We start from the raw sequence: 26,242 nt of genomic DNA, 5'->3' as shown, positions 1-26,242 counted from the left end.
TACACGTACCACCCTCTGCGTGAAAAAGTTGCTCCTCAGGTCTCTTTTATATCTTTCCCCTCTCACCCTAAACCTCTAGTTCTAGACTCCCCCACCCCAGGGAAAAGACTTTGCCTATTTACCCTCTCCATGCCCCTCAATTTTGTAAACCTCTAAGGTCACCCCTGAGTCTCCAACGCTCCAGGGATTGTCAACATTAAAATTAACTTAGACTGCAATAAAAAATATTTGCTTGCAATCCCTATTATCAAAACTTGTGTTTGCACTTAGCATAGAAACTATCTTTGTGAACTTGTCACTAAATTATATACTCTGACTATAAAGTGATTATCAGGTGGATACAAGGATCCCAGAACCACTTCAGAGATGATTAGGTGTCTTTCCCAGTGTCTTAGCGAAACCTGTATTTTAATCATCACCAAAATTCTGGTCGTTGCAAACTGTGTAAATTGGTGGCTACAACTCCTTACATTGGAAGCACTTCCTAGAGGTTGCAAGCTCCATCTCTTGAGATTGTGCCCCACAGTGGCACTGAGGCCCAGGTTATGCCCTTGCCATTTCTCACGTCTGAGGCACAGTAGAGGTGAGCAATGAAGGTGATGGCGCTTGTGTGTTGGTGGTGATGGAGAGGCTTCATAAACATCTTCTTGAAGTCTCATACCCAAATCATTAGCCGGAGGCCTTCAATGAATCAACTGGCATAGCAGAATGCGCCTTCATTTTGATACAGGCCACGAGCTGATAGATGACAGTACAAGAGATATCGTGCAATAGGACACATACATGTTAGACCAGGCAGCAAGACATCACCTTCATAAAATCATCCTAGGAAAGACATTAAGTTTGAAATAATAATAATCACTCAAACCTCGAGGTTTATGTTCTCGGCACAGCTATCATCTGGTGCTTAATTCATAATCTTTCTTCTTCATACAGTCAAAAGTGGGAATGTTCATTAATATTGCACAATGTTTAGTACAGGCTATCTTCAGATACTGAAGCAGTCCGTATCACCCAGACTTGGCCAGATACGTGGCAACTAATATTCATGCCAAAGAAGTGCCAGTGACCACCTCAGCCACCTGGAGACAGTAAGGACTGCAGATGCTGGAAGCCAGAGTCAATAGATGTGAAGCTGGGAAAGCACAGCAGGTCAAACAGCATTATAGGTGCAGGAACGTCAACATTTCAGGCCAAAACCCTTGTCAGGACTTTCCTGCTCCTTGGATGCTGCCAGAACCTAGCCATCACCCCTTAATACTCAACGGCATTACCATCAAATGAATCCTCCAACAATATCTTTGGGTTACCATTGACCAGAAACTGAAAGACCTACATAATAATGTGCTTACTAATACAGCTCAGAGACTGAGAATACTGAGGCAAGTAACTCACCTTTTGCTTCCCCAAAGACTGTCTACCATCTACAAGGCACAAGTCTGGAGTTTGATTGAATAATCCCTACTTGCCTGGATGAGTACAGGTCAAGAAGCTTGGCAGCATCCATGAGAAAGCAACCTTGATTAAGTGGCCTCCCCATTAACCACCTTCAATATTTATTCTCTCTCCAACAGCATTCAGTAACAGCAGTGTGTACCACTTACAAGATGCACAGCAGCAACAAACAAAGGATCTTATTACAGCATCTTTCAAATTTGCAGCTTCCAACACGGGGGAGGACCAGGGCAGCGAATGCAAGGCAACACATGCAAGTTCCCCTCTAAGCCATACACCAACTTGGACGTGTAACGTCAAGCCTTTTTAATCACTGGGTTCAAAATCTTAGAACTCCCTCCCTCAGTGATTTCAGGAGGTAGTTCATCACCACCCTAAGGGCAGTCAGCAAGAGGCTATAAATTATGCCTTAGCTAGTGACGTCCACACCTGGCAAACAAAATAAAATATAAAAAACGTTCTTACAAAGTTCAGTTTTTTTACATTTATAGCTATTATATATTGACATCAATATGTCAACTTTAATAATCATACATATTATTACTACAGTGGTTTACTGCTTTTTTGTTGGCCTCTGCAGTCACATTAATTTTTAAATGTTAAGCGGGGTCATATTGAAAAGTACTAAATAGGTGAAAGTTACTGTGGAAATTTAGTGTGCACTCAAAAATAAGGAGAAAATGTGTAACTTCAAAATGGGACTGTGATCTATGTAGCTGGGTTCAATTAGCTTTAACTTGGCTTTATCTGAAGATAGTACTTGTCCTTCCCTCTCCAAATGCTACAGTACAGAATATTGTTTAGAAATACTGTTCAATTCTTCTGTACGTAGTACATATTTTACAATGTCATGATTGTGACAGTCATTCATGCAGATGCCCACTTTTACAACTCTCTGTACATCGAGTGGCAGTGATGGACCTAGAGGGAAATTCACTGTCTAGAGGGGGAGTGTGGCACTCAGTAATTTCAAATTGCAGCAAGATTTTTCTCATTTTTGATTGAACAAGTGCCTAAAATTTCACTTCAAATGCGAGATTGAAAACATCAACTCGATAACTAAAGTGTGGAAATACCCAGCTTTGGGGACACCCAATTCCTGAAACCATGACTGTTTTGTCTGATTATTGACAGGCTTTAAGTTAGAAGAGAAACTTCAAGGTGCAACTTCGAAATTTCAGCAGAAACTGGAGTACCTGTCACAGGTATAATAGGGAATTACAAAATAGGGGATACGGTTACAGAATAAAGGAGGCATTGATTTAAAACTGAGACACAAAGGAATTTTCTTTATCTGAGGGTTGAGACACAATCTGGAATTGTCTGGCCCAGAGATATGGAGGATAGATCTCAAAATATTTAATGGAAAGGTAACAAAGAGACCTTGAAGTGCAGGTGCATACTTCCTTGAAAGTGGAGTTGCAGGTAGATAGAAAGCGACATTTAGTACGCTTACCTTTATTGGTCAGTGCACTGAGTATAGGAGTTAGGAGGTCATGTTGTGGCTGTACAAGCTACTTTTGGTTAGGCTACTTTTGGAATACTGTGTGCAATTCTAGTCTCCCTCCTATAAGAAGGATGTTGTGAAACTTGAAAGGGTATTCGGAAAAGATTTACAAGGATGTTTTAAGGTTTGGAGCATTTGAGTTAAAAGGAGAGGTTGTTTTCCCTGGAGTGTCGGAGGCTAAGGTGTGTCCTTACCTAAGGAGCAACTTTTTCACGCAGAGGATGCTGAGTGTATGGAATGAGCTGCCAGAGGAAGTGGAGGAGGCTGGTACAATTAAAGCATTTAAAAGGCATCTGGAAGGGTATATGAATAGGAAGGGTTTAGAGAGATATTGGCCAAGTGCTGGCAAATGGATCTAGATTAGGTTAGGATATCTGGTCAGTATGACAAGTTGAACTGAAGGGTCTGTTTCCATGCTGTACATCTCTACAACTCGAGATTGATTGTTTTAAAATAGAGGAGCTGAGAGCCATGACATGAAAATAGAGTTGAAGCCTGGGGAAGATCAACCATGATTTTATGGAATGGTAGAACAAGCTTGAGAGGATGAATGCCCTACTCTTATTTATGTTACGTAGTTAGCCTGATTTAAGTTGTGGGAAGGTATTCGAATTTATCACTAAGGAAGTTTCTGCTGGACAGTTAGAAAAAGGTGTCAAGGTATTCAGGAAGACCTATCAGTATTCCACAGACTCCAGAGATATATTTCACTCCCCACCCCATCAGCATTCCGTTGAGACTATTCCCTCTGCGACTCTCCCTTTCAGTCTACACTCCCCACCAACTCACCCTTCACTCCTGACACCTTCCCTTGCCGCTGCACTAAGTGTAAAACTTGGGCTCACACCTTCCCCTTCACTTGCATCCAAAGCCCCAAAGGATCCTGCCACATCCAGCAGAGATTTTCCTGCACACCCAAATACCTCATCTACTGTATCCGTTGCTCTCGATGTGGTCTCCTCTACATTGGGGAAGATAGGATGCCAACTCATGGAACGTTCAGGAAGCATCTCCCCCTTCCACTCCGCCAAGGACATGCAAGTCCTAGGCTGTCTCCACCGCCAAACTCTAGCTACCCAATGCCTGGAAGAGGAACATCTCATCTTCTGCCTTGGGATCCTCCAACCACATGGAAATGAAAATGCTGATTTTGGAACTGTTATCGATTGGCGAAGCAAGCTCAAGGAGCTGAAAGACCTAATTTTCTTCCTTATTTATATATTCACCAGTTTCCTCATCTCCCTTCCCCCCACTTTATCCCAGATCCAACCCTCCAACTCTGCACCACCCTCATGAATGGTCCCCCATATCCATCTTCCTATCCGCTCCACCCTGCCCACCAATCTATCACCATCACCCCCCCACCTACATCCAACTATTGCCTTCCAGCTATCTTCCCCCACAACTCATCCCAACTCTCATTTTTCTCTCAGCCCTCTTCTCCGCTCTACATTCCTGATGAAGAGATTATGCCCAAAATGTAGATTCTCCTGTACCTTAGATGGTGCCAGATCTGCAGTGCTTTTCCAGCACCACACTTTCCAACTCTGGTCTCTAGCATCTGCAGTCCTCAATTTCTCGTATTCAGGAAGGATCAGCAGTTTCAATTTATCGGACCGCTTTGAAGAGTAAGATGCACAGCGAGTAAAGGTCAGCCTATAGACTTGTTGCACTTGTATTTTCAGAAGGCACTGGATAAGATGCCTCATCAAAAGATTGTGAAAAATTAAAAAAAATCATGGTGTAGGGGGTAACATACCAGCTTGGAAGGATGACAACTAGCTGGCAGAAAATATATTAAACATATATTTTACGGATTGGCAGCATAGACAAGTGGGGTCCACAGGAGGCTGCGCTTGGACATTAACATTTCATATTTTATATCAATTACTGAGAGGTGAGTGGAAAAAGTAATTAAATTCGTGAACGTCACAAATATAGGTAAGGCGGCTTATTATTGAGAGGATATAATGAGGATGCAAAGTCATTTACATAGGTTAAATGCAAGCAAAAATCTGACTAATGGAGTATAATGTGGATAAATGTGAATCAATTACTTTTAGGCAGGAAGAATTAAAAAAGCAATATTTAAACTGAGAACAGCTCTAGAGGGATTCAGGTTTTGTAGAGCATGAGTCATAAAAAGTTAGTGTGCAACCACAGCCCATAAACACGTATAGACTAATGAGATCATACCATTTATTCCAAGAACAACTGAACATCAAAGAAAGGATGGTAAACTTTAGCCATGGAATTGATCTCAAATACTGTGTGCAGTTTTGGTCTCCTTATTTAAAGGAGGACGTAAACGCATTGGTGGCCAGCTCAGAGGTGGTTTACTCGATTGATATCTGGAATGAGTTAATTGCTTTATGCTGGGACAGGTCAGGCTTTTCTCCGATAGAGTTTAGGAAGGGGGGGGGTGACTTGACTGAAGTGTACAAGATCATGAATTGTTTTGACAAGGTGAACATGAAAAGGATAATTCTGCTTTTGAATAGCTACCAAGCACCCATTCACTCCAATCGCATTTTCCAGCACTTGGTCTGTAATTTTGTAACTCATCTAAATACTTCATCTATATACTTCTTATTGTGACGGTCCCGGTCCCTGCCTCTTACACCCTTTCAATTCAGATGGTTGCAAGACTTTGGAACACACTGCCTCAGAAGACATGTGAAGCTGGGCCAGTAAATATTTTAAAGGGAGCTATAGAAAGATTCTTTCAGGCAAGGAACTCAACAGTTATTGATGGTGAGAGAGAATGCGGATTGGCGTAGCACGTTCAAGACGCTGAAAGGCCTAATTTTCCTCCTTATTTATATATTCACATAAGGGGAAGCAGCAAGATATTCTCAGTGTGATGCAAGATTAGAAAGCTAGCCAGATTGACTAGCCGGCTGTAGACACGTTTATGCTCAACAGCTAAATACCATACAATATTACAGGACATCTTAATAGGACCAGGGTTGGTCATCAAGAATGGAGAAATAATTCTGTGGCAAAAACTGTACAACTTAATATAACAAGCAATCACCTCAAATAATTAGGTCAATTTTTAGGAATAATAATTTGGTCAATAATTAGGAATAATTTGGAGTTCTGTTATACTACTCTAGTGTCAGCCTTGGCTCAGTCACAAACATACTCACCCCCGGGGGTGGGGAAGAAACAGGAGCAAAAGCTTTTCACCCACTCAAAAGGTCCAAGTGCATAGTACTCCCAAGCACAGTACTGAAGCGTATCAAAACTGTCAATCTCTGTTGCACTGCCATGGCAACTCCCTGACCAATCAGAATTTAATCATCGAATTAAGACAATTAACATTTCTGCTGAATCTCCATGCCAACCATGGACTAACCAAAGAACAGCCTCTGATTTATATTAATTGCGGCGTCCATTCCAATAATTTTGGTACAACAGTCTTGAGGAGTGCAATAGGAAAAGTTTCAACTTAGAGAATGAGTTTTAGAGCATGGAAAGAGGCCCTTCAGTCCATCACATCCATGTCAGCCACCAAGCACCTTATCCACTCCAATCAGTTTTTCCAGCACTTGGTCTGTAGGTTTGTATCCCATGGTGCTTCAAGCAATTATCTAGATACTTCTTGTTGCGATGGTTTCTGCCTCTAACGCCCTTTCATGCAGACTTCATGGCTCGTTTTAGCAATTTTTAAATACTGAGGAAGCGGGATACTATCTTTCAGAAGAAACATCAAGCAGATCGTTCACTTAGGCAGGTGTGAATGCGAAAGATCCCATGACTCTTGATCAATAATCAGCACGACTAAAGTGAACTGGCTTCTAATTTATCTCATTGACACATTTCCAATAATGAAGTGCAGCACCTCAAGAGTGCAGCACCTTTAAAATGAAGCAGGTACAATTTTACACCATCATTCACTCTCGAGACATTTAAAGATGCTGCATATTCAATAAACTACTGCCGTAATATAGGATCCACCTTAAGAGACCAAGACACAAATAGAAAGCGGGACAGAACACCAGCGCTTCACTGGATAATGTTAATGATGTTATCTAGTATGGTGACGAAACATCTGAAAACAAACCTTCCAGCTCAGTGAGCAAACGTACAACCAGGATCCATGACAATGTAGCAGAGAGCAAGCTTCCAACTAATTATGTGATAATGACTATCGAAATAATTCTTTTTGAAATTCTATCGACATTGGCTGAGGAATAAATATTGGCCCGGGGAAAAGGAAAACCTCTTGGGCTCTTCTTTGAAATAATGTGCCGGATCTTTTATACCCGTCTAAAAGGGACAAACGGCAACTAATGTTTCAACCACATCTCCACCAGTGGGACAGAGGTTGTAAAAAGCACTATACAAATGTGTATATTTCTGTGTTTGGCTACAAGTATTTTTTTTGGGAAAAAAATCAGTCAACCTGTTCAAAGCATAAGATATACAAAAATGGGAGAGCTTAACGATTCTCAAGGCAGCACATTATCTGACATAGGAAGAAGCTACATGGTAGCTGCAATAAGAGAAGCAGCCCATCTAAACATTAAACCTATTGCAGAAATTCTCTTAATAAACAAGATCTTTGGACATCAGAATGCTGGAGTTTTTTAAAAAAACTGTAAATCAGTGCTCATTGGAAAGTCATTAAGCTGAACTCCTGAACAAGCAATGACAGTAAAATAGATTTCAACATCAAGATAAGCTTTTAGTAAAATAGCAGTGGAGGTCGATTAAATTGCTGGCATTCATCCTTGAAGCCATTGAGAATCAATCCCATGTAACACAGCTAGAGTGCCCAATTGAGCAGCATGAAAATAGGTTGGAACATTTCACAGACATTTCCATTTTCTAGCATGCATTTACCATGTTAAAATGCTTGTTCGTGAGAAAAAGCAGGTCAACTTTGCAAAGCAGACTAGCTGCTTGCTGCAACTTGTATGGGCAGACTGATCAGACTGCAGTGCAAATCATCATGGTCTAAATAATAAATTCACTGTTACTCAGCCACAAAGAAAGCAGCATGAAAGCATTTGTAACAAGCTGATACCCTGATGGAAACAAAGGCAATACTATGCTTAACATAAGTATCATAGGTTTGCACAATTTCCCTCAGCCAAATCGTTTCCCTGCCTCTCCTGCAGGCAAAACGTTAAACCAGCAAGTGCCAGTCTCAAGACACAAAGCCAACAGTTGCAATTCTTCTATTCACCAGCCTTGTTCAATTATACTCACTGATTAGCCTTTTGTAGTTCCTTCTGCTTTTGCAGGTTTGTGTCCACATACTTCAGCACTCGGCTCTCTGGAACCCATTCATCCCAACTAAAAACCGAAAGAGAAAGTAATATGACAAGAAAAATCAACACAGAAATTTTCACAACTAAAAACTGAGGGATTACAACTGCACATGTTCAAAGTTTATAGGGGATGCAGGGGAGAAATAAAAAAACTAAAACGTTCAAGCAACTAAGAGAACAAGACAGATAGTTCACTGGAATCCATGACTTACAACCATGATGGAAGTTTTTTTAAAACAAACTTTCAGTTATTATTAAGCAAAGGAGGGAGAACTGGTTTATCCATTATGAGTCACGATAATAAAAAAAAGTTAATTAACCCTTTGATTGACCTGAGCAAGTTATAACAATGCATATCTCATAACCTTGAGGGGTGCACAATATTTTAAACCACCCAGACTTTAGCTGAAAACATGTGAATTCACTCTTACAACGAGCTGGTATTCAAAACAGGAGTAGCCTCTGAGCAAACACCAAACACTCAGGTACTTTTTCCAGACTAAAAGCACATGATTGCATTTCCATTTCTGTCAATAATTCAACAGTTTTACCTGTGGCTAAAGTCAGTTGGCTATTCTATAAAAGTTTAATTATGCCTAACCTGCAGGACATTTTGATGCAATTAGCATCTCGCCCAAGATCGGCAGTTGCAGAATTTGAAGTACAGTTTCACAACAAAGCTGACATTACTGCTACAGAAAAAGAACCAAGTAATGAATTTTAACAGAAACAAAATCAAGATATCATAAAATATGACCGTTTTGCATGCAAGATTTGAAAAACATACGTTAGAATGGGATTTTTTTTTTCAAAATAAGTTAGATAACATCTGTAACAGGGTAGTCATATTTTACAAACATCCACATATTGATGTCCAAATATAATCTACCCAACAATATTCAGTCAACGTGTATTCCTGTAGCTCCTGTTACTCAATATATTCAGCAGTTTGATAGTCAGTGAAGCTCAAAGCCCCATATTCATTGACTTTCTGAAACAGCGGGTGGGGTGGGGAAAGAGAATCTAGCCACCCGGAGCAATCCTATGCCACAAACCTAACTATCACTACATTGGATAGCATGAGCCTGACGGAATCTTCTGCACCCAACAAACTCCCACTATATCCAATGCCGCCAGAGACCCACCTCAAAATCCTTTGTATTCACTGTGCTGTCATTTGATGATATCAGCTGCAGATGCAAACACCAATGATAACTGACTTCCTTTAACATAACAGATTCCAAGGCAGTATGTCTGACTGACAGCCACTGCAGGTCAAGTCAAAATTTCATACAATTTATCAGGAAAAGTGAATCAATTCCATTCAGCTCAGCCCTGCCTCTGGTATAGAAATATTCAAGTCACTGGCTGCTTGTCTAAATCCGTCCTGGTCCTGTCCAATTCCAAGTATAGTCTTATGTCTCACATTTTGTAATTGTAGGACATTGATATCTCAGCATCTTTCATCCCTTTCATGCACAGATTTTCACTAAAACAGAGATAGAAAGTTGTATTAATTTGACAGAAAAAGCTGGCATAATGGTCAGAAAAATGAGAAGAAATCTGATAGGACTGATCAGTAAATTATGTAGGGATTGAGCTGAAAATGTGTTGCTGGAAAAGATCAGCAGGTCAGGCAGCATCCAGGGAACAGGAGAATTGACGTTTCGGGCATAAGCCCTTCTTCAGGAATATGCCCGAAACGTCGATTCTCCTGTTCCCTGGATGCTGCCTGACCTGCTGCGCTTTTCCAGCAACACATTTTCAGCTCTGATCTCCAGCATCTGCAGACCTCACTTTCTCCCCTATGTAGGGATTGAATAAAGTAAATCAAGAAAATTGCCAGCACATGCTCGAGTTTGTGATTACAGGTCACAAATTTAAGATAATCAAAAGGACTAAAGAAAAAATCTGAAAATAATCTCTCTGGGGTGGAAGAGGTTAAGCCCAAGTTGCTGAAAGATTTGAAATCAAGACAGATTTCGATATAGTACAAACAGAAACTGCTTGCCGAAGCAGACCAGTCAATGAGAAAATAAATTTAAAGTGACGAAGAACAAAAGTGAATTTACAGAGTTGTTGCAAGTTGCCTGGCAAAATGGTAGAAACAGATTAAATAGTAACTTTCAAAATGGGAACTGGGGAAAGATTTGCAGGATTATTGAGAAGAGTAAGTGAAGAGGGGTGTAGGAGGGAGTATGACTAATTGCATATGTAACTTTCTCTGGATTCTTGTTACCTCATTTCTGAAGGCTTCCCATTTTCCAGATGCCCCTTTACTTGCAAACATCTGCCCCCAATCTGCCTTTGAAAGTTCTGGCCTAATCCCATCAAAATTAGCCTTTCTCCAATTTAGAATTTCAACCTTTAGATCCTGTCTATCCTTTTCCATCACACCTCAGCTAGCTGCCCTGCCCTATTTCCCAAGAGCAAGTCAAGTTTTGCACCTTCTCTAGTAGGTACATCCACATGTTGAATCAGATAGTTTTTTGAACACACAAATTCCTCTTCATCTAAACCCTTAACACTATGGCAGTCTCAGTCTATGCTTGAAAAGTTAAAATCCCCTACCATAACCACCCTATTATTCTTACAGACAACTGAGATCTCCTTAGAAATTTGTTTCTCAATTTCCCATTGGCGGAACAACCTTGATTAGCAGAACGAGATGGGCAGGTAGTATTTTGTTCAGATTACTGATGATGATCAGATCAGTTATCTGAACAAACAAAGGAAGCCATACTGAACATAAAAAAACAACATTAAAAAAGCATATTTCCAGTTTTTATTTTATTCAATCGACAACACTTATACAAACACTGGATATTGCTTAAAAATTCATAATATTTTCCAAATAAAATCAGTGTAAATAAAATTCATTGAAGTGGAGGTTGGTTATTATTTTTTTCAAGAAAATATCCAGTCGCTGTTGTTTCAAGTGATTTTGTTTCTTTTCTCCACTGCTCCAGTCATAGCTTTATGTACATTTCAAATGAGACGTCTATTAAATGTACATTGTTAGCGTCAATTTTATCAATCTTGGACGAATATATCTTTAGACACGACATTTATGCCTCACATCAGGTATAAGAGTCAAAATAATTATATCTAGTATGAAGTAACTTTTAATTGTAAATACTTAACCCTTAAAATTAGTTAAGACAAAGTAAATATGGATATTTTTGGCAATTTTGCTTGGTCATAATTTCCAACAATTAAAATACTGGAAATACCAAAACCACCATTTTCATCATCCAATATAAACTCCTCACTCATCCTGATTTCACTTCATTTGCCAGTTTTCAAACTAAAACAGATCATTCAAAATTCTGATAACACACTCACCATTTCAGACCAGGTGAAATCCTATCCATTCATTTGCAATCTTATTTGATTACTGAAATGCTATTCTGACCATCCTTCAACCGCAGACCCCTCCATAAACATTAGACCATTTAAAATCCCATATGTTGATGCAGTCAACCCATCACCCTCCTTGCTGATGCACTCAGAATTCCCACTCGCAACCAGTCTCCATAACACCTCTTTAATGTAACATTTTTATGGAACCTTGAGATCTTGTTCGGATAATCCGAAATTCAAGATAATTGATGTTCGGATAACCGAGGTTGCTCTGTATTAGGGGGTCTATATTACAATCCCAATAAGGTGATCATCCCTTTCTTATTTCTCAGTTCCACCCAAATAATTTCCCTGGATGTATTCCCAGGAACATCATCCCCAAGTACAGCAGCAATGCTATCCCTCATCAAAATGGCCACTCCCCCTCCTTTCTATCCTTCCTATAGCATTTGTATCCTGGAACATTAAGCTGCCAGTCCTGACCATTTGAGCCACATTTCTGTAATTGCTATGACACCCCACCACCACCCCCCCTTTACTAATTTAAATCTTTCCAAGCAGTTCTAACAAATTTCCCTGCCAGTATATTAGTCCCCTTCCAATTCAGGTGCAATCTGTCCTTCTTGGACAGGTCACTTCTACCCCAGAAGAGATTCCAACGATCCAAAAATGTGAACCCTACTCCCCTGCACCAGCTCCTCAGTCACACATTCATCTGCTCCATCCTCCTGTTCCTACCCTCACTAGCTTGTAGCATTGGGAGTAATCCAGATATTACTACCCTCGAGGACCCCCTTTATAAAGTTTTGCCTAACTTTCTATATTGTCCCTTCAGAATCACACCCTTTCCCCTTCCTATGTCATTAGTTCCAATGTGTACAATGACCTCTTGCTGGTCCTCTCCCCTTTGCTGCACCCGCCCGGAGATATCCTCTATCCTGGCACCAGGGAAGCAACACACCATTCTGATTTTTCACTGCTAGCAGCAGAAATGTCTGTCTGTGCCTCAGACTAGAGAAAGTCCCTGATCACAATTGATTGCTTGGAACCCGATGTACCCCTCCTTACATTAGAGAAAGTCTCGATACCAGAAACCTGGCTGTTCATGCTACATTCGAGAGTCCATCACCACCTACATTTTCCAAAGCAGCATACTTGTTTGAGATGGGAACAGCCACACAAGACTCCTGCATTACCTGCCTAACCCTCCTACCTTTCCTGGAGCTAACCCATCTAGGTGACCGTATCTGTGGCTTTTCTCCCTTCGTACAACTGCCACCCATCACAACCCCTCACTCTTGTAAATTCCTCATTGCCTCTAACTGCCGCTCCAACCAATCATGCGATCTGATAGGATTCACAACCAAAGACTCTTCCTGCAGACAATCACAAGTAACATGAAAACTCTCCCTAAACTCCCACATCCTTCACTCTACTGAAGACCATCTTTGGGTCTGTTGATATGAAGGAGCAGAAAATAGCATTGTCTTTTTGCTCTAAAAAACAGTGCTCCAGGCTAACTTAGTGATTACAGTTTACATTTTTAAAATTTAATCAAGAGACAGTTCTCAAAACACAATCAACAAAGAACCCACCTCTCACTACTATAGACTTACAGCAAGGTTACATGTTAATAACTATGCACTTTTCTGTTCCTGTGCTGTGAGCTCACCCCACCTGTTCCTCCAAGGTCAGCTGTGAAATTTCACTGTTTGTTAATTTTTCCTAGACACACACCAATGTCCAGAGATGAATGAACTCAAATAGCAAAGGCAATAACGGTGCAGATTCACTGCTGTGTAAGTTAGCAGTGGAGGTTTGTTTCTCTCCCTCTCTGACCACGTGATCACTGGCTTTTGTCCGTCTTCCTCCTTTTAACAGTGCCGTTGTTTCGATCTTTTTTCACCAAAGTTCCAAAACAACACAACACTTTATAAAACAGCAATTGTTGCTCCTGGAATTCGAGGAAATCATCTTAAACACCTAAATTAACTCAAACAAAAAAGGAGCAGCTCTTACAGCCACCATTTTTCCCGTTCTCCATGTTGAATTACCCAAAAGGCCCAAGTGTGTTCAGAAGTTCTATATGATAATATTTAGCCTGACACTTACATGATTCTGACAAGCTGTCAAGGCAAGGCATTTGCAGATAAATGAAATATGAATCTCTAAAATCAGAATCACACCACCCGAGGTGCAGTGCAGACAAATTTGGTCAAGACAGCCAAATCCCAGATATTGTCCATCATAAAGTGAAAGAGCCATTGAAGTCGCAAACTTCACATTTCCACCATTAATATTATTGCAAATTTCACAATGTGTGGACTCATGAACTAGGAGCAGGAGGGCATTCAGTCCCTCAAGTCATCCATTATTCAAGAAGATCATTGCAAAATAAATAAGTGCTTGGATACAAGGACAGTTGTACAAATTTCAGTATTTGAAGCCCAATAAGTTTTTGATTTTGTACTGTAGTTACAGGTTCAAATTGTAATTCATGAAGTTGATACCTTTATAGTTTGGAAGCTTCTGGCCACATCAAGTGCCATCTTGGAAACAAGCATTTATATGTAGTATCAGCTTGGCTCAGTCAGCAATGCTTGTACCCAAATAATAGGATTCAAGCCTAACCCAGGCTAAGAATGCATATTCAAGCCAACATTTCACCACAAACACTGCAGACTTTCAGATTACATATAAAGGCCAGGCCCTGCTCCATGTGGGCATCCAAGGATACAATGACATAATTTGGCAAAGAATTATTCAGCTTGCCAGCCAACATTCATTCTTCAAACACAAGTCATCAATAATAAGAACTGCTCAATCAGCAGCCGCATTTCGTGGGAACTTGCTTTATGTGATACATGCAAATAGTTACTTTCAAACTTAATGTGTCAATTTGAACATTCTGAATGTCAAAGGGGGAAACCGGAATTAAAATATATTTTCTGTGCTCAACATTTCTTCCCAGCTTTTTACAAAATCCTTCAAACTCATTTTGATAACCATGCAGATGGTCTTGCACATCTCCTAAGATGTGCTGGTTAGGTAGATTGGCCATGCTAAATTGTCCATTGTGTTAGGGATGTGCAGGCTAGGTGGGTTAGCCACAGGAAATGTAGGGTAGGGGGATGCTCTTCAGAAGGTCAGTGTGCACAAGTTGGGTCGAATGGCCTGTTTCCACACCGCTGGGATTCTATGATGTCACTTTCTGCTTTTAAGGGCAAATAACCAAAAATGACAAGTTTCTTTTTAAAAAGCCTGCAAATTGTTACAATCTGGAAAGCACTGCCTGAAAGGAAGCTAGAAGCATTTTCCATAATAACTTTCAATAGATAAATTGAATAGATAAATTCTGGATGTGGGAGAACTTGAGAGTGTACGTAAAGAAATCAGGACAACGGGAAAAAAGGAATAGATCATTCAATTAGCTGGCACATGCATAATTAGTCAAATGGTCTGTATCATTCTAGCTCTCGCCATGTTCACCTTGAGAAATGGTGCAGGATGTTCCATTACATTAAATTGTGGTATGCAAATACAAGTAACTGCAGCGACAGCACTGATTTTAGTGGATCGTTAAAGACAGATTACCTAAAGTAAACTCACTGCTTTCTACCAGAGTGAATTGCAGTAGTGAATAAAACATTTCAATCTGACAGAAAAAATTAGATAAAGAACTCTATGGTAATGAAAAGCAGTACAGGCAGAATCATTTATCAACATTAATAGTAATCTGACACCGCATTAGAGAGGAGTCAGTCTCAAGACCATCCTCCCTCCTTAAATATACATACAAAAATCTTTAAAAACTCATGAGACATCTCATCATAAAGCCAGTCAAATAGTACAAGACCAGCATTAATATCAGTAAACACTATCATTAACAGTTTTCACGCAAGCTCATTTATCACGTTGATTCAACTTCAACCCAAGCAAAATCTTGTTCCCTCCCTTCCCAAATCTCAGTGTCACAGATCCAGCAATCTTCTCAACCAAACAGCCATTCCTCATGTCAGTTAACACATGTTGACAGGCTTTTGACGACGATGGATCTCACATGACCTGATCTTAATTCAGCTTGTGGCCTGCACATATGCCCTAGCCAATGACATGTGGGAAGTCTGCCTGACTGATTTTCCTTGCTAATTCAGGAAGTTAGGTTCAAAATTGTGCCCAACAGACAAGACTGAATAAACTTGGCATACAAAGGTCGGAATTGGGAACATTTGGCACATTTCCCCGACTTCAATACAATGTTCACATTTGGAAGAAGAAATTTAAGAGGTATTCTCCATTTTTATTTTAAATGGTTTGTGCTACAATTTTCCAACAAGTTCACACTTATCGCTCTTCACACGTTCATTTTCTTAGTAAACCTTGTTTTTAGGTTTATTGAGTTTCAGAAACCAAATAAAGTGAAAATAATTCTGAAGCAGCATGGAAAACAATGACATTTCATTTTAGTCTTAAGTAAAATAATTCTAACTAGTCTTTACAATACCTGCAATCTTGAAGGTACCACACACCTAAGCTGTTTAAATAGGCGAAACAATAAAGAATTACATATTTGGTATTTTTTCTCATTACCCTAACCTATTCACCTAACAAAACATATTTTCAGGACTCAACTCTATTCCAACATACCAACATTTACATTTGTTACTGTTGAAGGAAGTAGTGTCATGGGCACTATGACAAGGCATCAACTTTGTAATAAAAAGATAGAAACATCTTACAATTATTTTTGAGAGTAAGTGCAAAATGAAGACATTGTTGTGACATGGCTAATTGACTAAATGTTTCTAACAGCAATAACGTTTGCAGTTTATCTATGTGTCTCTTTTATAAAAAAATGCTTAAAAATATTCAGTTATGCACCACAATTTCTTTGCACATCACTTCCATGAATGAAAAATACAGCTGTCATTTGCTGCTGTCACCATTTTTTAAAAATAAACTTACATATAGTACTTCGATTTTTGCAATCTATAAACTCCTTACCGAAAATGCACAATCTTGATACAAAGACCAAGTACCATTAAATCAGTTCCTTTCAGTAGCTTTCGTCTTAACAAAATTGATTCTCTCTTTCTGGATGTGTGAAGACTTTGCAGGGCGAGGTCCAGACAGCTGCAACCCTTAAATAGGGAGTGCACAAGCAACTTTTGCACATGAGCCTAAACAGTACGTGGGTCAACAGATGCCTCAGAGACTTTAATACCAAGTCAAGCACGTCCTTAGTCAAAGTCTAGCTGTGCACCTCCAATAGATATTTTGCACACAGTTGCAAACGTGCAATAACCCAATTGTTTTCCACCTGCTGGAGAACCTCCAGGTTGCTACACAGCCATTTGGCTGAGAGAGAGAGAACATTGATATAGGACTCAAATGAAACCCTACTTCAGCACCACCCCACTCACCCAAGCTCAACAAATCCCCAAACATCGCTACCATTCAAAAACTTCAAATCAGAAAAAATTCCCTTCAAAGTCTCCTTGCATCATTCTTTGGTCAAAAAGACAAAGAGAATCCAAACCTCTTCTGAGAATAAACCAACCACATTTGTCATGCAAAAGCTATAAACTTGTACTTCACCCTTCCTCCTTTTTGCAAAGGAATACCTGGCCAGCATCTGAAGCCAGATCAACAGTGGGAGACAAAACCGCGCCAGATGAATATCTGATAGATCTCATTTGTTTGAGGAGCTTTTTTAAAAAAATACCCTATTTTTCAGTCCTACAGTTCTGATGACAAATTCTGAATTTCTAAACAAAATAATAGCCTAAAACACTTGTACACCTCCCTAACACATCCAATCCCCCCCAGAAAATACAAACTACATACCCTATTGCTGCTCTGAGCATTTTGACTACAAACATTCAGCATCAGTTCAAATATTAAAATAACCAATGGCTGCTCTCAGTGTAATTTTCATATTATAACCAACACTACTTACTTCAGGTGTGTGATTTGCACATGATTCAGCCAGCATAACATGGTAGCAGATTGACAATATTTTTAAAACTCTGTGGTTGACTTGTAGAGGTAAGTCTATTTCCACCTAGCAATGGCTAAGGAGGATCTTTTGAAATTGCTTAAATTAGCTTCTGACTGTTCCATTTCCTTGCAATTAATTTTTCAGCTCTCAAACAGTTGAACTTTCAACATGGTCATGACTATGTTTTAGTCTGTTCAACGTTAATGGTAAAGTGCAAATGGAATACTACAGTGAAATTTACATGGACATTTACTAAATTATGGACCAGAGAGATCAACGAAGCTTAGAAAATGTGATTAGTGTAAAATATTTTGCTTGTGATCAGTTTTTAGATATTAGTAACTGATCAGATACTATTTGGGGTACAGCTGCTTAATTTGAAGAGCCTAATGTACTGAGAGAGATCCTGCCAAGTAAACGCCTTGGAGCAGATAACAATCTATAATCTCCAAGTTTAAAAAATACATTAATGCAACAGATAAAAGTTATTTTTTCTTGTCAAGTGACTCCTTGCGATTTGTGGATGTTTCAAGAGGTGAGGGCTGCATACAGAACTCAAACACATTCCATGACAACCCCATCGTAAATGTGACAGGCAAGTGAAATCATGCACGCTGATTTGTTTTAATCTGATCAATGATAAAGGCTGTTGACAAATGGTCTGGCAAATTCACAGCATTCCTTCCCAAACTGCAAAAACATTACAATACAAATGTGCCAGAGGAACGAAGGAAAGGCCAGTCATAACTGTGATTACAATCTTTTTTGGAGAGATGACCCCCACCCCACCAAAATTCCACTAAAGACAAATAGACACAGTATCCCTACCTTGCCACCTGATTTTACACTTCCTACCACATGTTTGTTTCCCCACTTCAAGGCAGAAGGTGCATAAAATTCAAGCTTGTGTTTATGTCACAATGCTATGAAATATCCTCCATCAAGTTTCAGGAACTCATCCTACAGTTCAACATCAACTTCCTTCAATCTATAACTTATTTTAAAACCAGCTTTTTTTCTTGAATTGGTAAATGTAGGCAATAGGAGGAATAGTCCATTCAAGCCTGATATGCCATTCATTTTGATCATGGCTAATCCTCAGCCATGAAAGTGTTCCAAGCATTAGTATCATGGGTTTCCTGAAGCCAGGTCAACAATCATTCAGGTAAAACCCCTGAAAAATAACTTTGACAGACTGGCCACTGTGTCTGGATTGTCTTTTCTCAACTCTCAAATTGTCAAAACTCCAGGGAAAGCAAAGAAAACACTTCAAAGACATTTAGGAACTTCCCTTTAAGCACAGCAGCATTGACAGAGGGGAAGAGTCTGCTACAAAATGCTCAGAATGCTGATAAAGTGTCCATCAAGCTACATCCTGAGTCATACTCCAAAGACAATGATGAAAATGATGAAGCAGGGTGACAGCACAGAAGGAAATAAAAAGCAGCTAATCCTGCAATCTGAATTTCAATGTCTCATGGGATGTCTCATCTGATATGACGAAGAGCTGTGGTTCAAAAATCAGTCATCTCAAGTCACATTCAGAGCAACAGGAGAACCCTGAAACCCCAAGTGGATGTCATCCTTAAATTGAGGGACATGAGTGACTTAGACTGTGGCTGCAGTATTTACAATTCAAGGTTAGAAAGAAATTTGGTGTTTGCACAATGTACCCTTAATATGATAAAACAAATTAAACCCAAACTTTTTGTCAAGTGGTGAGTAAAAATAGCTAGGGTTCTTCCTTCACATAGCCTCTAATTGCAATTGAAATACCATTACAGTGGTTTTCATTCATTGGAACTGTTTAGATAGATTACTCCAATCATTTATGTCACTGAAGTTTGCCACAGAAGTAGCACTGATCATATTAACATCACAAAATTCTGGCCTCTCCTAAAGCATTTGGATATTACCCTTCCCAGTCAAGCAAATTCACAATTTTAGACGCAATCTGTCTCTCATATTTAATACTTACTTTTTATTCCAGCCACTATAATGTATGAAGTATTTCACTTGTTTGTCCTTTATAGCAACTTTTACGCACTGCAACAGAAAAAACAAATTAATGGAAGTTAACTAGATTAAGTTCAGCACTCATTAAATCACATTAAATCTGTGGAATTTTTAGGTATAATGTATCATTCAAGAAATATTTTGCATTAATATTTCAATTGATGTTGAAGTCAAATGTACACACATTAATCAGCAACTAACATTGCAAGAAAAAGGGCCAAGTGTGAGAGATCATGTAAGGAAATTATTTCCATTCTGAACAGGTTGGTAGTGTTCCTTATCTCTGCTTCCAAGCCTGCAATGACAGATCAAATACTCCCCAAACACACCCAAAGATCTGGTGCTCTTTCCATCGATCTAGGAAAGACTGAATTTAACCATGATAGATGCTGGCCACAATTTGATATTCTGACATTAAAGTCACCAAACATTTCCACTGGGTGGCAGCCCTGGATAAATAAAATCAAAATGTGGAGCGAATTTTGTAGGGATAGATAACAATCTCCACATATAAAGTTGTACCCCTAGATCCCAAGCCAGTATGTGTATATTAACAAGCCGGATCAGAAATCACACTGATTTAGGATTCATAGAGAAACAGACTGAATCAAATAGATAGACCCTCAAAATTGTTGGTAAAAATGCCAGAATACCATCGCATTTCACTTAATATCATTAAAAAAAACTTGGCAGAAACTAAAACAATCAAATGTAACTCTCAAAATACCAGTAAAAGCCCAGCATTCGCACATAATAAAATGGTGTGGATGCACTTAGTAATGAAACTCAGTTACCATTATAGTATTGTCCTTAATTATCTTAAATGGAATACAATACTCATAAGGGAAAGGAGCAGACAAAGAAATCAGCTCCTATTTACTGATGTTACCCCAAAGAATAAATAAACCAGGAAGATACAGAATTTCAGCATCAGTTTGCGCTGGACAAACACTTAAAAGTAACAAGGGATTATTGCTAGAATTTGTCATCCTTAGAGGGAATGAAAAGAAAACCCTAGGGACGTCCGGCTGCTAAATCCCTATCAATGACCAAAGACCACCAGTGAAAAGTGAAGAGACTGGGATGCTAACAGGGTTTATTCTTAAAAAGGGTGTTTAGACTAATGAGAATTCCTCCTATCATGCCATTCCATTCCAAAAGGAGGTTACCCATTGATTTACCTTGACATCTGCTTAGGAAATGAAGTTTTTTTGGGAAAATCAAAGCTTAATTTGAAAAACCCTTTACTTCATCTTTATGCTGTGGATTAAGTTATCAAAACCCTCTTTGCCCAAGTCTCTTTATGCAAATGAAACTTGAAGCAGCTAATAAAATGCATAACATCTGCTATGTAATGAGAGCAACTGGATAAACAATGACACTTTCCCAAAACTGTCACTCTGAAGTGTTATGACAATGAACAGTTACACTGGTCACCATGCATGCACAAGGTTCTGAAAAGACTCAGTCTTTGCAAATGACCGGACCCAAGTTGGTATGTGTGGTAAAAGCACCGCGACTGCTCTCCAGGAACCTTGTCAAGCCATTCCTGCTTGCTGTTTACAAGACATACAAATATTTGTGAAAGAAAGGCTGGTGAGAGTCAGCACCTTCAACAAAATAGAGAACTAAAAGTAGGTATTGACAATTGAACACCTCAAGCCTGCACTCCCTTTCAATACGAACACAGCTAATCTCATCTCAATTCCACTTTCTTGCCATTCTCCACAACCCTTTAAGCAATTACTAATTAAAAATCTATCTCCTCCTTAAATTTACTCAATGGCCCAGCATAAAGAGCATTGAGGTAGTGAATTCCACCAATTAACTTCCCTTTGAGAAAAGTAATTCCTCCTCATTTCTGTTGTAAATCTGTTATCCCTTATCCTAAATCTATGGCTTCTTGTTCCAGATTGCCCCACAAGGGAAACCATCTGCTCTACATCTACTATGTCAATTCTTTTAATATCTTCTATACCTCAATCTGGTCTCCTCTCATTCTTCTAAAATCTAGACATTTTTAACTCAAACCCTTCACTCCTGGCCCTATCCTGGTAAAACATCTCTGAATGCCCTCCAGTCTAATAATATCTTTTCTACAACAGGGCAACCAGAACTGCACACACTACTCCAGAACAGCCCTTACCAACATCCTGTTGGAAACTTAACATTACATCTCAACTCCCAAACTCAATAGTCTGAGCAATATAGGAAACTGTGCAAAATGCAAATTTCAAAGTATTATGTACCTGAATCCCAGGGTGTCTCTGTTCTACAACACCATCCAGGACCCTACCATTAATTGTACAAGTCCTATCTTTTGTTTGTTTTACCAAAATGCAATACCTCACATTTATCCAAATTTAGCTCCATCTGCCACTCCTCAGTCCACTGACCCAACTGATTAAGATCTCTTTGCAATCTTAAATATACTTCTTCACCTGTCCACTCTGCCACCTATTTTGGTGTCATCTGCAAACTTACTAACTATGCCTCCTATGTTCTCATTCAAATCATTTATATAAATGACAAACAAAAGTGGACCCACAAGGATCGGTATTGGAACACCACTGGTCACAGGCCTCCAGTCGAATAAACAATTCCCCACCACTACCACCCTTTTTCTCATAATGTAACGGCAATGTTATATCCAATTGGCAAACTCACCTCAAATTCCATGTGACCTAATTAGTCTACCATATGGAATCTTAAAGACTTTACTAAAGTCCAAGTAAACAACATCTATCACTCTACCCTCATCAAACTCAAAGTTTGAGAGATACAATTTGCCTCACACAAAACCATGTTAACCGTCCTTATTTATTCCTTACCTGTCCAAATGCACGTAATTCCAATCTTTCAGAATCACCGATCCACCATTTTCATAAGCCAAAACCTTCATTTCTGGAATCAAACAAGTGAATCTCCTCTGAGCAGCCTCCAAAGCAAACACATCCACTTCAAGTAAGGCGTCAATGATGAATGGTGTAAATTGGTTCCAGGTGTTAAAAGAGACAAGTGTACTACCAGAGATGACCAAACTGTCGCTCAAGGTTCATGAAATATCAGCCACGTTAGCAAACCTAACTCAAGTTTGAGTGATAAAGCCCTGACTACCCAGACAGACAAGACTTGTATTTTCAACCTGCAGATGATATATTGTTGGCAGCACAGAAGCTGAAAGAACCAAAATATCTCTTCCATCCTTGATAACAGTGTTCCAATAGTGACCTAACCAATGACCTGTGTAGCCACCAATATGACCTCCCAATTCTCTTACACAATACTCTGACCAATAAAGGAAAGCATACCAAACACCACCTTCACAATCCTATCTACCTGTGACTCCATTTTCAAGGAACTATGAACCTTGACTCCAAGGTGCCTTTGTTCAGCAATTTCACCAGAACCTTACCATTAATGTGGGCACATGAAGAACATAGTACAGAACATAAATGGACAAGGAGAGGTTTAATCATGCAAGTGTTGATAAACCAGAAATCACTGTAGCTAGAACAGAAAATTGTGGAAAAGCATTATTACAAATTATTTAGCACTTGGGAAAAGAGAATACATCCTCATCAGAATCCCTTTTAGACGAGAAAAAGTCTTTACCCCTTTACCCTGTCTGACTAAGACAACATGGAGAAGAAAAGGAATGCGTATTCATTTTCTATGAACAGGCTTTTATTATTTGTTCTTGAGTAGATGATGCTTACCAGACCATATTTATTGTACATCCCCAAATTAAATAACTTGTCAGAACTTTCCAAAGAAGAAATTTGAAAAAAAAAATGAAATAATGACAGACTTTTGTCAGACAAAGGTACTTAGGATTATGGAAACAAACCAATTGAGTCAAGATGTATATCAGACAAACAGGCTCAAAACTGCTAAATAAGATCCTGTCCTGATGTTTACAAGTAAACTCAATACAGTGGGGTCTGCATTCATGCATGGACTGGGTAGAAAAGGCAGTTTCCTTGCTGAGCAACACCAATGTATTGGTTGCATTTCTATAATATTGTTGAAATTCACTAATTCTGTTGCTATTTTCTTCCACAATTGGTATACAGAATGATAAGAGTCATAGAGATGTACAGCACAGAAACAGATCCTTCAGTCCAACTCATCCATGCTGACAAGATATCCTATGTTAACAGAGTCCCATGTGCCATCAGTTAGTCCATATCCCTTTAAACTTTTCCTATTCAGATGCCTTTTAAATGTTGCAAATGAATCAGCCTCCAACACTACTTCTGGCAACTCATTCCATACACAAACCACCCTCTGCATGAAAAGGGTGTCCCTTAGGTCTCTTTTATAAATTTTCCCCCTCACCCTAAACCTATGTCCTCTAGTTTGGGACTCCACCAAACCAGGGAAAAGACCTTATCTACTTACCCTATCCATGCTCATGATTTTATAAACCTCTATAAAGTCACCCCTGTCGCCGACACTCCAGGGAAAAGAGCCCCAGCCTACTCGACCTTTCCCTATGGCTCATGCTCCAGCACTGACAACATCCTTGTAAATCTTTTCTGAACCCTTTCATGTTTTACAATATCCTTCCTATAGCAGGGGGACCAGAATTGCACAGTGTTCCAATAGTGACCTAACCAATGACCTGTATAGCCACCAACATGACCTCCCAATTCTCATACACAATACTCTGACCAATAAAGGAAAGCATACCAAACACCACCTTCACAATCTACCTGTGACTCCATTTTCAAGGAACTATGAACCTTGAATACAAGGTGCCTTTGTTCAGCAATTTCCCCAGAACCTTAAGTGTATAACTCCTGCCCTGATGTGCCTTTCTGAAATGCAGCACTTCACATTTATCCAAATTAAACTCCATTTGCCACTCCTTGGCCTATTGGTCCACCCGATCAAGGCCCCGTTATACTCTGAGGTAACCTTCTTTTCTGTCCACTATGCCTCCAATTTTGGTGTCACCTGCAAACTTACTAACCATACTTCCTATGTTCACTTTCGAATCATTTATATAAGTGATGAAAAGCTGCAGACTCACCGATGTCTGTGGCGCACTGCTGGTCACAGGCCTCCAGTGTGAAAAGTAACCCTCCATCACCACCCTCTGAATTCTATCTTTGAGCCAGCTCTGTATCACTTCTTTCATTTCAAATGCAAAAAGCCTGATTTTTATTTCCAGATTTGTTTCAGGCTTGCAATTTATATTCATTGTAGCCTTATTTCCTTTCCAGTATCTAACGATTCTTTTATCATTCCAGAGGCTCAAGGTTGGTTCTCACTTCTGTTCAGTTCCTCTGCATCAATTTCCTCTGAACTCATTGACAATTAATGTCCTCCAATTAATTTTTCAGATGCTGGCACACTATTCACTTCAAATCTCCTTCCAGCATAAATGAAGATTATCTTCTCCAGATGTATAATTCTTTATTGTCCCATAATTCAAATCTTCAAAGATATAATTCTCTCAAGTCAGTAATTACCATCTCTTATTTGGTGTTTTTACCTTTAATTTCCTTCATCTGTGATATTTGGCCTCACTATTGCTTCCTGCATTAAAAAGAATTCCCTTAACAGCAGAACATAACTTCAATGGGCTTTTGTTTCAAAGGCTTTTTTTTAAAGTCACTGTCAAATTTTAATTCTTATAAAGCCCAAATCTCACCAGCAAGTTTAAATTCTTAAATCAAATGTGAACATGCTGTTCTAGCACCTTGCACTCTGTACAGGGTAGGAGAACAAAACTTGCCTGATTAGCATCCCCCTCTTACCTCAAGGTTTTGCTCCACCTCAAATGATAACCATTCTCATCTTTCTCTCTTTTTAAATAGTAGTTCAGAGAAGCTCTCTAACAATATGATCATTCAGCCTGAATTGCAAACACACTGTTCTCCTTATTCATTTGAAATCAAGATTTGTGTAGGGGTCCAAAACTAGGATACAAAAATCAGAATTCTTTTGTCCTCATGCAACTCAAGTCCAGAAACAACTAACTAGTACTTCTAGTTTGCCTCAAAAAAATTGGAATACTCTTAAGTGACAAAGAAATCTAAGTTTTTCAATAAAAATAGCTCCACAGGCAGTACAAAGTTAGAAGAAGTTATACATGCTGCCCAACAGATAAAATTGTAAATGTAAGCAGGCTAGTTTCAGTTCTGATGAATCCATAATTGAAACATTTCTTATCTCTCACCTCAATACAATGAATCTGCTGTGTATTTTCAGCAATTTTCTGATTTTAATGTCTCTATAACACAGCATATTGATCAGACACTATTACATTTCAAATTGTTTTTTAGAGCTGTTTTCATTGAACAGATGTTTTTGTGACCAAGAGAACAGACTAAAGGTAATTTGGTCATTAAAATAAAATTCCATTCAACTAAGCAGAAAAACTCTTCAGAATAAGAGAGCTTCTGGATCACGTACCTTTGCCTCATAAAGCAATGGCCCGTGGAAACACAAGACACGTTCACCTGGTAAAATAAAGAAAAGTGAGTCATACAGCACTGTTAACATTCAATCTCAAGCGCAATTACATTGAAATGTTCAAAATTATCTTATCCCAATCTTTTTGGAAAAATACACTTTGGACTCCAATTTATTACAATGTTATAAGAC

At 39.1% G+C, this 26,242-nt stretch overlaps 1 protein-coding gene across 5 annotated transcripts in view; it reads right to left on the bottom strand.

The window, feature by feature from the left end:
* morf4l1 (mortality factor 4 like 1) overlaps positions 1-26,242 on the bottom strand; it is a 73,835-nt gene that overhangs the window by 42,530 nt on the left and 5,063 nt on the right. For 4 of the 5 annotated variants that reach the window (XM_087981322.1, XM_043677128.2, XM_087981324.1 and 1 more), the window contains 3 exons: positions 26,051-26,097; positions 19,587-19,654; positions 8,183-8,269 (listed from right to left, as the gene is read on the bottom strand). In XM_087981322.1, the coding sequence (XP_087837448.1) occupies positions 8,183-8,269; positions 19,587-19,654; positions 26,051-26,097 (202 nt within the window). The remainder of the gene's footprint in view (positions 1-8,182; positions 8,270-19,586; positions 19,655-26,050; positions 26,098-26,242) is intronic. The other variant, XM_087981323.1, reaches the window with a different exon arrangement.

Source organism: Chiloscyllium plagiosum, unplaced genomic scaffold (assembly GCF_037043375.1).
Source record: "Chiloscyllium plagiosum isolate Xiang-an unplaced genomic scaffold, Cpla_swu_hap1 HiC_scaffold_39, whole genome shotgun sequence".
Lineage (NCBI taxonomy): Eukaryota > Metazoa > Chordata > Chondrichthyes > Orectolobiformes > Hemiscylliidae > Chiloscyllium > Chiloscyllium plagiosum.
Note: the sequence above shows the minus strand (reverse complement) of the source record. Positions and strands in the feature narration are given on the sequence as shown.